At 48.2% G+C, this 16,689-nt stretch overlaps 1 protein-coding gene across 1 annotated transcript in view; it reads left to right on the top strand.

Moving 5' to 3' along the window:
* The first annotated feature begins 589 nt into the window (after positions 1-589).
* Positions 590-16,689, top strand: part of LOC134947817 (DNA-directed RNA polymerases I and III subunit RPAC2-like) — a 32,505-nt gene continuing 16,405 nt past the window's right edge. Inside the window, exons 1-2 of the mRNA XM_063935688.1 lie at positions 590-731; positions 3,990-4,087. Of these exons, the coding sequence (XP_063791758.1) occupies positions 687-731; positions 3,990-4,087 (143 nt within the window). The 5' untranslated portion in view covers positions 590-686. The remainder of the gene's footprint in view (positions 732-3,989; positions 4,088-16,689) is intronic.

Raw genomic sequence — 16,689 nt, 5'->3', positions numbered from 1 at the left:
ATTGTATATCTGGCACTGTGGGGGCATTGCATATCTGGCACAGTGGGGGCATTGTATATCTGGCACAGTGGGGGCATTGTATATCTGGCACAGTGGGGGCATTATATATCTGGCACAGTGGGGGCAATGTATATCTGGCACAGTGGGGGCAATGTATCTCTGGCACTGTGGGGGCATTGTATATCTGGCACAGTGGGGGCATTGTATATTTGGCACTGAGGGGGCAATGTTACTTCATCATTGGGCATTGTGTGTGTATATTATATATGTATATTATACACACAATGTCCAGTGATAAAGTAATATGTTGCTCAGAGTCTGGCCCTGCCCCCGATCCCAATTCCCACATTGCAAACGAAAATACAGGCTTTTGCGCATGAACTAGTCATATAAATAGTTTTCACCATCGAATACTTTTGATGTGATGGTTAGTAACCATTGCATCGAAAGTTTCAATGGTAGAACATTGCCATCATATGATGGTTTGCTTTCGATGTCCATCCCTAACAGACACTCACTGCTCCCCCTGGTGGTCAGCACAAGCCTCTCCAGCCCGCCTGGATCTATTCTAGCACGACTGCCGTTGCCAAATCTGAGACTACAACTCCCAGAACCGCTGGGGGGCGTATGACATCACGAGCGGCGCAACTCTAGTGGTGACGCGGTGGACACTGCGCCAGTGAAGCATGGCGGCGACTGTAGGAGCGGAGAAGAAGCCGGTGCTGGAGATGGTACGGGGGGAGGGAGGATTGTCCCTGTGTGCGCTGGGTATTGCGGGCGGCCCAGAGCTGTGCCCACCGGCTCCCAGCACATGTACACCCAGCCTGCTAGCGCCTCTTCTTCCCCACTGGTTATTCCAGCGCTCTGTACTAAATATATAGATATTGCAAACGCTAGGGAGGAATAAAGCGAGAACAGATGGTAAAATGTGATGCTGTGCAATGCAGCAGCCGACACCTGCTTGGGGTGGGGTGTCTGAGAAGTTTTGTGGACTCATCGTTATAAAGTGTACAGAACTTTTCCATTCATACTCCGTGCTGCAAGTGATAACGTGTCAGTAGCTAGTCACATTTCGGCTGAGGTGTTTATACTGACCTTCAGCTGATGAGTTTGGTCTTTATTGCATTTTACCCTAATTCATACCAAACTGTACAGTATTAATTTCACCAACTTTTGCAATTGAAAATCAATCACTATCATTGTACGAAGGTGTAAATCAGTTTTACTATGTGTTGCAGAACAGCCAATTGCAATGTGCCTGGGTTTACCTGCCATATCTATCCCCATATGGCTGTAATTAATGGCTCCTGTAAGTGGTGAGTCACCTGCTCACATAAAAGAGTGGTAAGTGACACCTTGCTAAACACTGGTAGACGGTGATCTACACTGTATAGACAAAAGTGATTGGACACCCTCGAGCAAGTGAAATGGTGTGCTCCTGCAGCAGACGCATGCTCTTGAAGGCATAGCACAGGTAGAGGGGCACTGATTAGGGGTCTATTCATGTAGCAGTGAAAAGCCCTGTTTTGCGTTAAACAGGACTTTTCTCTGCCTAGTGCAATTCACAGAGTGGGTTACCGTGGAGAAGTCTCCGACTTCCCCAGCAGCAGCCCCGCTCTGTGCCTGAATCGCATCACCATACTTTTGTTTGGAGAGTGCGATTCATGAAGGTGGGGAAAGCTCTGCTTTCCGCTTCTCTATGGGGTTCAAGTTCGCCATCTCAGGATGGCATAACCTGAACTGCGTTGCGACGACAGCAGGGAAGCTCAATGCTTCCCTGCTCTCTGCTCGGCACCTGGTTCTGGCTCCGCCCCCGACCTCCCAGCAACCACTGCGGCCTGCCGAGAGGTCAACAAGCTGCGCATGCGTAAAGGGACCCGCCGTTGGACTCCGTGCATCGCTGGGAGGGACCGCTGGAGATGACCTCACCGCAGGAGCCCCAGACACCGCAGCGCATCGTCGGAAGGGTAAGTATACATGAATTGCTACTTATTACATCTATACATCGCATCAAATCAATGCGATGTATAGTGATAAGTAGCAAATCTGTTTTTGTTTTCTTAATGAATAGACCCCTAGATCATTTGTTAACGAAATGGCTTGCCGGAAGGGGCTTACTGGGTTTGACAGAGGGGGTCATCGTAAGTTGCTCGATCGGAGGTATGAGTGTGAGAAGCATTGAGGATATTAGGAAGGTTCCTAAATCCACTCTGTTCTTTGTCATTAATGCATGGAAGAAAACGCTCCTCGTAGGAATGCACCTCGCCCTGGCAGACCCCCGGAACTGCAACCCAGGGACCTGAGAGTGCTGACCAGGGAGCTGGTTGGTTTCACCCAACTTAAGGATGAACGATGTGCAGATGTTACTGATGCATGTACTAGACATCTTCACAAAGAGCAGGATGAACAGGGACACTTGGATATACAATTAGAGTTAAGTGCTGAAAAGGGTTAATGTTATGCAATTATTTAATACTTTATCAGCAATAGAGACTAATGGAGTAGTGCCATCTAGTGGACAGTTGGCGTTAAGCATGTTGGTATTACCAAGCAATTGCTGCTGAGAGCTCATATTACACTTGCTTTGGGAAAATGTGTAAAACGGCATGAAATTAAATGCAAGCTGTAGGTGTTTATGAGATGTCTAAAAATATATAACGGTATACTGTATCATGCTTGTAGCATTCAGTAATGTGTATATCTATCATTATTGTGAGCTGTGTGTAGATATGCTGTGGTGTGATATTGTATGTTTTTCTTTGTGAGTTTTTTTTGCGTCTCTCCAATAACATTTACATTTTAAAAAATAAAGCAGAATACTTTATGTACAAACAGAATACTTTATATACTTGATTCCAACGTCTGTGCTCAAACGTTTTAACGCCATATTTAACGTTTTACAAAACAACACCAGTTGTAGATATTTTTGTTATATTCTGCCAGTATAATGTTACAATTAAAAAAAAAAAAATTATTTTTCATGGTGCATGTATTCCATATCTCCTTAGAGAATCACAAGTGAAATAATTAGTACCACCTGTTATCCCGTTCCTTCTTGAACCAACCTGGTTGGCTAGCTGGTTTGGATTCTCAGGTCATTGGACCCTGGTTAACCTTTTACACCATGCCATGACCTGGCGTAACCTGGAAATAACCCAGGTTTTTGCAAGAATGTAAATGGGGTAACAATGTGTCACGGGAACTGGTTATAAGAAGCACTGGACTAGAGGGATGGAAAAAAAGGGGACAAGTCCATAGCATATATGTAGCATTCATTACATTTTTAATGTGCTTGTCAGTCAGTAAAAGGTGTACAAGCTCCGAAATTGGACGTCTTCCATGCATGAGGAATCTCAGAGAGATATTGTACAGTAAAGGTGCGTACACACGGGGCGTTTTCACCCAGCCAAGCGATTTTCACGGAGGTGAATCACTTCCAACAGTAAGAGACTGTGGAAAGCGGTTCACTCGGCTGGTAAAACAGGGCGGCAGCCAGCAATGATGCTGGAGTGCACATCAGCGCTCATCGCCCGGCCATACACACTAGGCGATTTTGAATTCAAAGTAGCTCAAAATGCCAAAAGTGAGCTACTTTGAGATCAAAATCGCCTAGGGTGTATGGGCCTTAAGTCCCCTGAAGCAGGGAAAGTCTGGGGGTGGTGAATTATGTGTTATGTATATATGGGTACTGTGATACAGCATTCAACTGTAGAGGGCAATGTTAAATTGAAGACTCTATGTTTTAAGACCATTTTAGGCAGAGACATTTTTTATCAGACACCATATTCTTTCCCAATTGACTTTGTCAGATAAAATAACTTGCCCATGTGTATGGACGTTTCAGCCAAGGGCATAAGCAAATATTTGTGTCCTTGTATTACACTAGGACACTAGTTTCTTCTGGATGGGATATTGTTAATAACTAGTCTGAGGAGAGTTATCTACAGACGCTGTATAAAGTCTTATCACCAATCTTCTTTTCCTAAAAGGTCCAGGCTAATGGGACAGACGAGTCCTGTGTGACGTTTGTGCTGCATGAAGAAGATCACACGCTGGGGAACTCTCTGCGCTATATGGTCATGAAGAAGTGAGTTTCTATAAACTGCTGAATGTTTTATGTGTTGTCCTCATGCTCCTTTGTTCCCTGTGTAACCCAGAATAGTACACATATAATCACATACTGTATTAACCTGGATCAAATATGGAAAAACAGATCACAGAATTCATTGGTTGTTGATTACATGTGACCTCTACCTTTAAAAAGTGTTGTCCACCTTGGTAGATATTGAGAGCTCTTTGGTGGACTAAGAGGTTTCTACACTGGCTTCTATAGCGATTGAGACTAGCCTCATCTGTGCTGCTCCCTGTGTTTGGTATACTCTGGACACCTGGCATAGATTAGACAGCTGCGTCTAGTTCCATACCTGTCCTCTTTGACGCAGTTCCCTTTGGTGTGTATCTGCACCTGGGTCCAGATAGTGGGTTAGTAGGCTGTTGCATTTCTCAGGTAACATTGCACCACATACATTCTCTGATCGCTCTGATAATTTTGGACTCTCAGATGGTTTGCAGTTAAAGGCTCATCCAGTCACTCAGCGGGACAACAGGGCTCAGAGCTCTGACCTCTTGAGCCCCTTTGCACCTGGGAATCAGGGGCACCATCTCTATTATTTACCGTACCGTTGTTTCACCATTATCTGCAGACTTCGCATTCTTCAAACTTGTGTTGGGGATGTTCTGGGGCTTTGCTTGTATCATAAAGAGTGGTTGCTCATCTGCCAACACATTTCCAGGTTTATGTTAACATGACTTTTTGGAAAATGTTTACAAGATATATTTCCATTGGTTTTTGGTCCCTGAAAAACTACTCTCCATTTACCCATTGACCGTTGATGTCGTCTGTTTTGTTGGAGATGGTGGGACTGCCCGATTATCTCTCTGGGTTGACGATGTAAACCTTTAAGTGTGTTTGTGGGTGTGTCAGTCCATAAGGAACCTGATAATGTCAATCAATGCAATAAATTAACCAACATAATGAATTTTGGCTATGGTGTGCAGAGACATCCACTCAGGAGAACACCTATCAGGAATCCCAGCATTTAGATGAGGGGATAAAATTGGTACAGAGGGCACTTTTCTGGACTAATTGAGTGTCTTCCAGAGTCCCATGAGTTCCATCCTATAGCATTCAGCGCTCATGCTCACAGTTATGTTTCTCCAGCCTAGCTTTTGTTTGTGTTGGGGAAATCATTCAATCCGGATGAATGCTTTGCATCTCATGGTGTTTTCCATCCATTTACCCATTTTTCTTGACAGACTGTGCTGTGTGAATCCTCTGATTTTGTGACTTATCTCGTAATAAAAAAAGAAAAGAAAACCTGGCACCAATTAAATGCTCAGTGTGAAAACCTGATTGCCTGCTCCAATAGAGAAATCATAGACAGCATCTGATTGGTTGTTATGGGCAACATCACCAATTCTATTTCTCTTACGTCCTAGAGGATGCTGGGGACTCCAAAAGGACCATGGGGTATAGACTGGATCCGCAGGAGCTTGGGCACACTAAAAAGACTTAAGACTGGGTGTGAATTGGCTCCTCCCTCTATGCCCCTCCTCCAGACCTCCGTTAGACTTTGTGCCCAGGAGTGACTGGATGCACACTAGGGGAGCTCTCCTGAGTTTCTCTAGGAAAAGACTTTTTGTTAGGTTTTTTATTTTCAGGGAGCCCTGCTGGCTACAGGCTCCCTGCAGCGTGGGAGTGAGGGGAGAGAAGCAGGACCTACTTCTGTGAGTTTCAAGGCTCTGCTTCTCGGCTACTGGACACCATTAGCTCCAGAGGGTTCGATCACTTGGTGCGCCTAGCTGCTTGTTCCCGGAGCCACGCCGTCACCCCCTCACAGAAGCCAGAAGTCAGAAGTCGGGTGAGTATGAGAAGAACAGAAGACTTCAGGACGGCAGAAGACTTCAGTGACGGAAGGTAAAGCACAGCGGTAACGCTGTGCTCCATGCTCCCACACACACATCACCAATGCTTGTCACTGGGTGCAGGGCACTGGGGGGGGCTGCCCTGGGGGGCATGTTACTGAGGTTACTGAGCCGGCAAAAGATTGTAGGTGCCGAGGCACTTTTTCTCTATCGTCCTAGTGGATGCTGGGGTTCCTGAAAGGACCATGGGGAATAGCGGCTCCGCAGGAGACAGGGCACAAAAGGTAAAGCTTTAGGATCAGGTGGTGTGCACTGGCTCCTCCCCCTATGACCCTCCTCCAAGCCTCAGTTAGATTTTTGTGCCCGGCCGAGAAGGGTGCAATCTAGGTGGCTCTCCTAAAGAGCTGCTTAGAAAAGTTTAGCTTAGGTTTTTTATTTTACAGTGAGTCCTGCTGGCAACAGGATCACTGCAACGAGGGACTTAGGGGAGAAGAAGTGAACTCACCTGCGTGCAGGATGGATTGGCTTCTTTGGCTACTGGACATTAGCTCCAGAGGGACGATCACAGGTACAGCCTGGATGGTCACCGGAGCCTCGCCGCCGGCCCCCTTGCAGATGCTGAAAAGAGAAGAAGGTCCAGAATCGGCGGCAGAAGACTCCTCAGTCTTCTTAAGGTAGCGCACAGCACTGCAGCTGTGCGCCATTGCTCTCAGCACACTTCACACGGCAGTCACTGAGGGTGCAGGGCGCTGGGAGGGGGGCGCCCTGGGAGGCAATGTAAACCTATTTTTTGGCAAAAAATACCTCGCATATAGCCTCCGGGGGCTATATGGAGATATTTAACCCCTGCCAGAATCCGTTGAAGAGCGGGAGACGAGCCCGCCGAAAAAGGGGCGGGGCCTATCTCCTCAGCACACAGCGCCATTTTCCCTCACAGAAAGGCTGGAGGGAAGGCTCCCAGGCTCTCCCCTGCACTGCACTACAGAAACAGGGTTAAAACAGAGAGGGGGGGCACTAATTTGGCGTTAGAAATATATAAAAAGATGCTATAAGGGAAAACACTTATAAAAGGTTGTCCCTATATAATTATAGCGTTTTTTGGTGTGTGCTGGCAAACTCTCCCTCTGTCTCTCCAAAGGGCTAGTGGGTCCTGTCCTCTATCAGAGCATTCCTTGTGTGTGTGCTGTGTGTCGGTACGTGTGTCTCGACATGTATGAGGACGATGTTGGTGAGGAGGCGGAGCAATTGCCTGTAATGGTGATGTCACTCTCTAGGGAGTCGACACCGGAATGGATGGCTTATTTAGGGAATTACGTGATAATGTCAACACGCTGCAAGGTCGGTTGACGACATGAGACGGCCGACAAACAATTAGTACCGGTCCAGACGTCTCAAAAACACCGTCAGGGGTTTTAAAACGCCCGTTTACCTTAGTCGGTCGACACAGACACGGAATCCAGTGTCGACGGTGAATAAACAAACGTATTCCTTATTAGGGCCACACGTTAAGGGCAATGAAGGAGGTGTTACATATTTCTGATACTACAAGTACCACAAAAGAGGGTATTATGTGGGATGTGAAAAAACTACCTGTAGTTTTTCCTGAATCAGATAAATTAAATGAAGTGTGTGATGATGCATGGGTTCCACCCGATAGAAAATTATTGGCGGTATACCCTTTCCCGCCAGAAGTTAGGGCGCGTTGGGAAACACCCCTTAGGGTGGATAAGGCGCTCACACGCTTATCAAAACAAGTGGCGGTACCGTCTATAGATAGGGCCGTCCTCAAGGAGCCAGCTGACAGGAGGCTGGAAAATATCATATAAAAGTATATACACACATACTGGTGTTATACTGCGACCAGCGATCGCCTCAGCCTGGATGTGCAGAGCTGGGGTGGCTTGGTCGGATTCCCTGACTAAAAAGATTGATACCCTTGACAGGGACAGTATTTTATTGACTATAGAGCATTTAAAGGATGCATTTCTATATATGCGAGATGCACAGAGGGATATTTGCACTCTGGCATCAAGAGTAAGTGCGATGTCCATATCTGCCAGAAGATGTTTATGGACACGACAGTGGTCAGGTGATGCAGATTCCAAACGGCACAAAGGTGTATTGCCGTATAAAGGAAGAGGAGTTATTTGGGGTCGGTCCATCGGACCTGGTGGCCACGGCAACTGCTGGAAAATCCACCGTTTTTACCCTAAGTCACATCTCTGCAGAAAAAGACACCGTCTTTTCAGCCTCAGTCCTTTCGTCCCTATAAGAGTCATATTTGCCCAGGGATAGAGGAAAGGGAAGAAGACTGCAGCAGGCAGCCCATTCCCAGGAACAGAAGCCTTCCACCGCTTCTGCCAAGCTCTCAGCATGACGCTGGGACCGTACAGGACCCCTGGATCCTACAAGTAGTATCCCAGGGGTACAGATTGGAATGTCGAAACGTTTCCCCCTCGCAGGCTCCTGAAGTCTGCTTTATATCCCTCCGACAAGGAGGCAGTATGGGAAAAAATTCACAAGCTGTATTCCCAGCAGGTGATAATCAAATTACCCCTCCTACAACAAGGAAAGGGGTATTATTCCACACTATATTGTGGTACTGAAGCCAGAAGGCTAGGTGAGACCTATTCTAAATCTAAAAAAATTTGAACACTTACAAAGGTTCAAATCAAGATGGAGTCACTTAGAGCAGTGATAACGAACCAGGAAGAAGGGGACTATATAGTGTCCCGGGACATCAGGGATGCTTACCTCCATGTCCCAAATTTGCCCTTCTCACTAAGGGTACCTCAGGTTCGTGGTATAGAACTGTCACTGTCAGTTTCAGACGCTGCCGTTTGGATTGTCCACGGCACCCCGGGTCTTTACCAAGGTAATGGCCGAAATGATGATTCTTCTTCGAAGAAAAGGCGTCTTAATTACCCCTTACTTGGACGATCTCCTGATAAGGGCAAAGTCCAGGGAACAGTTGGAGGTCGGAGTAGCACTATCTCGGATACTGCTACAACAGCACGGATGGATTCTAAATATTCCAAAATCGCAGCTGATCCTGACGACACGTCTGCTGTGCCTAGGGATGATTCTGGACACAGTCCAGAAAAAGGTGTTTCTCCCGGAAGAGAAAGCCAGGGAGTTATCCGAGCTAGTCAAGAACCTCCTAAAACCAGGAAAAGTGTCAGTGCATCATTGCACAAGGGTCCTGGTAAAAATGGTGGCTTCCTACGAAGCAATTCCATTCGGCAGATTTCACGCAAGAACTTTTCAGTGGGATCTGCTGGACAAATGGTCCGGATCGCATCTTCAGATGCATCAGCGGATAACCCTATATCCAAGGACAAGGGTGTCTCTCCTGTGGTGGTTACAGAGTGCTCATCTTCTAGAGGGCCGCAGATTCGGCATTCAGGATTGGATGCTGGTGACCACGGAGGCCAGCCCGAGAGGCTGGGGAGCAGTCGCACATGGAAAAAATTTCCAGGGAGTGTGATCAAGTCTGGAGACTTTTCTCCACATAAATATACTGGAGCTAAGGGTAAATTTATAATGCTCTAAGCTTAGCAAGACCTCTGCTTCAAGGTCAGCCGGTATTGATCCAGTGGGAAAAACATCACGGCAGTCGCCCACGTAAACAGACAGGGCGGCACAAGAAGCAGGAGGGCAATGGCAAAAACTGCAAGGACTTTTCGCTGGGCGGAAAATCATGTGATAGCACTGTCAGCAGTGTTTCATTCCGGGAGTGGAAACTGGGAAGCAGACTTCCTCAGCAGGCACGACCTCCACCCGGGAGAGTGGAAACTTCATCGGGAAGTTTTTCCACATGATTGTGAACCGTTGGGAAATACCAAAGGTGGACATGATGGCGTCCCGTCTGAACAAAAAACGGGACAGGTATTGCGCCAGGTCAAGAGACCCTCAGGCAATAGCTGTGGACGTTCTGGTAACACCGTGGGTGTACCAGTCGGTGTATGTGTTCCCTCCTCTGCTTCTCATACCTAAGGTACTGAGAATTATAAGACGTAGAGGAGAAAGAACTATACTCATGGCTCCGGATTGGCCAAGAAGGACTTGGTACCCGGAACTTCAAGAGATGCTCACAGAGGACTTATGGCCTCTGCCGCTAAGAAGGGACTTGCTTCAGCAAGTACCATGTCTGTTCCAAGACTTACCGCAGCTGCGTTTGACGGCATGGCGGTGGAACGCCGGATCCTAAGGGAAAAAGGCATTCCGGAAGAGGTCATTCCTACCCTGGTCAAAGCCAGGAAGGAGGTGACCGCACAACATTATCACCACATGTGGCGAAAATATGTTGCGTGGTGTGAGGCCAGGAAGGCCCCACGAAGAAATTTCAACTCGGTCGATTCCTGCATTTCCTGCAAACAGGAGTGTCTATGGGCCTCAAATTGGGGCCCATTAAGGTTCAAATTTCGGCCCTGTCGATTTTCTTCCAGAAAGAATTGGCTTCAGTTCCTGAAGTCCAGAAGTTTGTCAAGGGAGTATTGCATATACAACCCCCTTTTGTGCCTCCAGTGGCACTGTGGGATCTCAACGTAGTTCTGGGATTCCTCAAATCACATTGGTTTAAAACCAGTCAAATCTGTGGATTTGAAGCATCTCACATGAAAAGTGACCATGCTCTTGGCCCTGGCCTGGGCCAGGCGAGTGTCAAATTGGTGGGTTTTTTCTCAAAAAAGCCCATATCTGTTTGTCCATTCGGACAGGGCAGAGCTGCGGACTCGTCCCCAGTTCTCTCCCTAAGGTGGTGTCAGTGTTTCACCTGAACCAGCTTATTGTGGTGCCTTGCGCCTACTAGGGACTTGGAGGACTCCAAGTTGCTGGATGTTGTCAGGGCCCTGAAAGTATAGGTTCCAGGACGGCTGGAGTCAGGAAAACTGACTTGCTGTTATCCTGTATGCACCCAACAAACTGGGTGCTCTTGCTTCTAAGCAGACTATTGCTAGTTGGATGTGTAATACAATTCAGCTTGCACATTCTGTGGCAGGCCTGCCACAGCCAAAATATGTAAATGCCCATTCCACAAGGAAGGTGGGCTCATCTCGGGCGGCTGCCCGAGGGGTCTCGGCTTTACAACTTTGCCGAGCGGCTATTTAGTCAGGGGCAAACACGTTTGTAAAATCCTACAAATTTGATACCCTGGCTAAGGAGGACCTGGAGTTCTCTCATTCGGTGCTGCAGAGTCATCCGCACTCTCCCGCCCGTTTGGGAGCTTTGGTATAATCCCCATGGTCCTTTCAGGAACCCCAGCATCCACTAGGACGATAGAGAAAATAAGAATTTACTTACCGATAATTCTATTTCTCGGAGTCCGTAGTGGATGCTGGGCGCCCATCCCAAGTGCGGATTATCTGCATTACTTGTACATAGTTACAAAAATCGGGTTATTATTGTTGTGAGCCATCTTTTCAGAGGCTCCGCTGTTATCATACTGTTAACTGGGTTCAGATCACAGGTTGTACAGTGTGATTGGTGTGGCTGGTATGAGTCTTACCCGGGATTCAAAATCCTTCCTTATTGTGTACGCTCGTCCGGGCACAGTATCCTAACTGAGGCTTGGAGGAGGGTCATAGGGGGAGGAGCCAGTGCACACCACCTGATCCTAAAGCTTTACTTTTTGTGCCCTGTCTCCTGCGGAGCCGCTATTCCCCATGGTCCTTTCAGGAACCCCAGCATCCACTACGGACTCCGAGAAATAGAATTATCGGTAAGTAAATTCTTATTATTACAGACCCCCGCCGGGCATTTTTTGTATGTTTAAATTTGTCTGGCCGAAGCCGCCGGGAAGGGGCCGGAGCTTTGGTCCGCGGCTCACTCGCGCGCCATTTTCTCCCTACACAGCACCGAGGGAGAGACGCTGCCGGGACCTCCACGTTTTCTGCAAGTATAGGGGGCATCTCCAGTGGGGTACCAGTTGTGAATTATAAGGCAGCGCTGGGTACACTTAATCTTCTGTGTCCCAATACAGGCGCTGGGGTGTGAGCTGGCATACTCCCTCTGTCTCCTCTTCTGGGCTGAATTGTGGGCCTGTCACCTTGCTGGGACGGTTCTGGGTGTTGTGGGTGTCGGTACTGTGTGTCGACATGTTGGAACCTGAATGTTATTCTCCAGAGGAGGTTATAGGAGGTGGGGATGCGGGGCTAGAGCTATCACTGTCGACGCAGCCGACTCCTGATTTACTAGCACTCCTTACTACAATAAATTCCAATGTAGCTTCTTTATCTAAGAGGTTAGATAAGTCTGAGTCACAGACCCAGGTGTGGAAGAAATCTATGGAGGAGGCTTTATCTCAGGTACAGACCCCATCCGGGTCCCATAAGAGGCCTTTTACTCAGGTGGGTGGACACCGACACGGACTCTGATTCCGAGGTCAATTTCACTGAGGCGGCGTTACATCCACGTTTGGTTAAGAGTATTCAGTACATGATTGTGGCTATAAAGGATGTGTTGCAGATTTCTGATGAACCTGCGGTGCAGGAAACAAGAATTTGCTTATTCAAGGGGAAGAAACCTGAGGTAAAGTTTTCCCCCTCTCATGAAATGAATACTCTTTGTGAAAAGGCTTGGGAATCGCCGGATAAGAAATGGCAGATTCCCAAGAGGATTCTTATGGCGTATCCTTTTCCCTCTGATGACAGGTAAAATGGGAGACATCTCCAACCGTTGATAAAGCTCTATCCCGTTTGTCTAAGAAGGTGGCGCTTCCGTCTCCTGACACGGCAGCTCTCAAGGATCCGGCGGATCGCAAGTTGGAGACGTGTCTGAAGTCCATTTTCGCTAATACGGGTGCATTGCTCAGACCTGCTGTGGCGTCGGTATGGGTGAGTAGTGCTATTGCTAAATGGGTGGAGAATTTAGCTAGTGACATGGATACGCTTGATAAAGATAATGTCCTTCTAACTCTTGGTTATATTAAAGACGCTGCAGATTACCTGAAGGACGCGGCAAGGGACGTCTGTCTCTTGGGATCAAGGACCAATGCCATGTCGATATCTGCCAGGAGGGCCTTGTGGATCCATCAATGGAATGCTGATGCCGACTCCAAGAGGTCTATGGAAGCTCTACCCTTTAAAGGTACGGTCTTGTTTGGGGACGGCCTGGCGGACCTAGTCTCGACCGCGGGTAAGTCCTCTATTCTTCCTTATGTTCCCACACAACAGAAGAAGGCACCACATCAGCAAATGCAGTCCTTTCGTCACAATAAATACAGGCGTGGAAAGGGTTTGTCTTTCCTCGCCTCAAAGGGTAGAGGACGGGGAAGAAAAATTCCTGCAACCTCTGGTGCACAGGACCAGAAGTCCTCCCCGGCTGCTACCAAATCCACCGCATGACGCTGGGGCTTCCCTGGGGTAGTCCGGACCGATGGGGGGCCGTCTTCAGGTATTCAGCCAGGTCTGGATTCAATCAGACCTGGATCCTTGGGTGTTAGAAATAGTGTCTCAAGGATACAAACTGGAGTTTCAGGATATGCCCCCTCACCGGTTCTTCATTTCGGCATTACCAGTGGTTCTTCGGGACAGGGAGGTGGTCCGGGCGGCCATTCAAATATTGCGTCTACAGAGGGTCATTGTTCCCGTCCCTCCGTCCCAGCGGGGGGAGGGGTTCTACTCGAGCCTCTTTGTGGTACCGAAACCGGACGGTTCGGTCAGACCAATTCTAAATCTAAAATCCCTCAATCCATACTTGAAAGTCTTCAGGTTCAAGATGGAATCCCTTCGAGCGGTGATTGCCAGCCTGGAGGCGGAGGATTTTATGGCGTCAGTCGACATAAAGGATGCCTACTTACATGTGCCGATATATCCTCCGCATCAGGCTTTCCTCAGGTTTGCGATACAGGATTCTCATTACCAATTTCAGACGTTGCCGTTTGGGCTTTCCTCGGCTCCGAGGATTTTCACCAAGGTCATGGCGGAAATGATGGTTCTTCTTCGCAAACAAGGGGTTTCAATTATCCCGTACTTGGACGATCTCCTGATAAAGGCGAGGTCCAAGGAACGATTGCTGACAAGTGTAGAGTTGTCTCTATCGATTCTGCGACAACACGGATGGGTCCTCAATTTGCCGAAATCCCAGTTGATTCCGACCACTCGGCTTCCTTTTCTGGGCATGATTCTGGACATGGAGTTACAGAAGGTATTCCTTCCAGAAGAAAAGGCTCTGGAATTGCAGACGATGGTCAGAGTACTTCTGAAGCCGACGAGTGTGTCGATCCATCATTGTACTCGGGTTCTGGGGAAGATGGTTGCGGCGTACGAAGCCATTCCATACGGCAGATTTCACGTCCGCGTGTTTCAGTGGGACTTGCTGAGCAAATGGTCCGGGTCTCATCTACACATTCACCGGAAGATAAGTCTATCTCCGAGAGCCAGAATTTCTCTCCTGTGGTGGCTACAAGCTCATCACCTCCTGGGGGGACGCCGATTCGGTATCCAGGATTGGGTACTTCTGACAACAGATGCAAGTCTCCGGGGCTGGGGCGCAGTCACCCAAGGAAGAAATTTCCAGGGAAAATGGTCGCTCCAGGAAGCCTGTCTCCACATAAATGTTCTAGAATTAAGAGCCATTTACAACGGCCTGCTCCAAGCAAGAAGTCTTCTTCAGGGTCGACCGGTCCTGGTACAGTCAGACAACATCACAGCGGTGGCCCATATAAACCGGCAAGGTGGAACGAGGAGCAGAGCAGCAATGGCGGAGGCCACAAAGATACTTTGCTGGGCGGAACAACACGTCAGCGCACTGTCAGCAGTTTTCCTACCGGGGGTGGACAACTGGGAAGCGGATTTCCTCAGCAGACATGACCTCCATCCGGGAGAGTGGGCTCTGCACCAAGAGGTATTTGCAGAAGTGACAAGACGCTGGGGAATTCCGTTGATAGACATGATGGCGTCTTCGCTCAACAAGAAGCTCCCGAGGTATTGTTCCAGGTCAAGGGACCCACAAGCCACGGCGGTGGACGCCCTGGTGTCTCCGTGGGTCTTCCAGTCGGTGTATGTGTTCCCTCCTCTTCCTCTCATTCCAAAGGTGCTGGGGATCATTCGTCAAGCAAGGGTTCAGGCGATTCTTGTCGTCCCAGACTGGCCAAGAAGGGCCTGGTACCCGGATCTTCAGGACTTACTGGTGGAAGATCCTTGGCCGCTTCCTCTAAGAGAGGATCTGTTGTTACAGGGTCCATGCGTGTTTCCGGACTTACCGCGGCTGCGTTTGACGGCATGGAGGTGGAGCGCCAGACTTAGCTCGTAAGGGTATTCCCAGGGAGGTCATTCCAACTCTCATTAAGGCTAGGAAAGAGGTTACGGCGACACACTATCACCGTATCTGGAGGAAATATGTTTCCTGGTGTGAGGTTAAAAAGGCTCCTGCGGAGGATTTTCACTTGGGTCGTTTTCTCCACTTTTTACAGGCGGGTGTAGATGCAGGCCTGAAATTGGGTTCCATCAAAGTGCAAATTTCGGCTTTGTCTATTTTCTTTCAAAAAGAGTTAGCTGCCCTCCCAGAGGTTCAGACTTTTGTAAAGGGTGTAATGCATATCAATCCACCGTTTGTACCGTCTGTAGCGCCATGGGACCTTAATGTCGTCTTACGGTTCCTCATGTCTTCCTGGTTTGAACCTTTGCGGACGGTTGAATTAAAATTTCTCACTTGGAAGGTAGTTATGCTTTTGGCGCTGGCATCTGCCAGGCGAGTATCGGAATTGGCAGCTTTATCTCATAAGAGTCCGTACTTGATTTTTCATGCGGATAGGGCGGAATTGAGGACTCGTCAACAATTTCTACCGAAGGTGGTTTCGTCATTTCACATTAACCAACCTATTGTGGTTCCGGTAGCTACAGAAGAAGTGACGATTACAAAATCTCTGGATGTTATAAGAGCGTTAAAAGTTTACGTTTCTAGGACAGCTGTTACTAGGAAAACTGAAGCGTTGTTTGTTTTGTATGCGGCCAACAAGGTTGGTCATCCCGCGTCAAAACAGACTATTGCACGCTGGATTTGTAGTACGATCCAGCAAGCTCATTCTTCGGTGGGGTTGCCGGTGCCGAAGTCGGTTAAAGCCCATTCTACCAGAAAGGTGGGCTCATCTTGGGCGGCTGCCCGAGGTGTTTCGGCACTACAGCTTTGCCGAGCTGCTACTTGGTCGGGTTCGAACACTTTTTTGCTAAATTCTATAAGTTCGATACCCTGGCCGATGAGGACCTGGCGTTTGCTCAGTCGGTGCTGCAGAGTCGTCCGCACTCTCCCGCCCGTTCTGGAGCTTTGGTATAATCCTTGTGGTCCTTTTGGAGTCCCCAGCATCCTCTAGGACGTAAGAGAAAATAGGATTTTGGTACTCACTGTTAAATCCTTTTCTCCTAGTCCGTAGAGGATGCTGGGCGCCCGTCCCAGTGCGGACTATTACTTGCATTATATATTTTCTTACTGGTTAAGTTAGTTTATACACGACTTGTGTATTGGTTTGTTACAGCTGGTTGCTGGAGTTTTATGCATACTGTTATCTGGTTTGGCGTTATTCCGGTTGTACGGTATGTTTATGGTGTGGGCTGGTAATTTGGTAGCCCTTAGTTAAGACAAAAATCTTTCCTTGTAATGTCCGTCTCTCCTGGGCACAGTTCCTATAACTGAGGTCTGGAGGAGGGGCATAGAGGGAGGAGCCAGTTCACACCCAGTCTTAAGTCTTTTTAGTGTGCCCAAGCTGCTGTGGATCCCGTCTATACCCCATGGTCCTTTTGGAGTCCCCAGCATCCTCTACGGACTAGG

This window comes from Pseudophryne corroboree, chromosome 8, assembly GCF_028390025.1.
Source record: "Pseudophryne corroboree isolate aPseCor3 chromosome 8, aPseCor3.hap2, whole genome shotgun sequence".
In the NCBI taxonomy this organism is placed as follows: domain Eukaryota; kingdom Metazoa; phylum Chordata; class Amphibia; order Anura; family Myobatrachidae; genus Pseudophryne; species Pseudophryne corroboree.
This window is presented reverse-complemented; position numbering and strand designations above follow the sequence as displayed.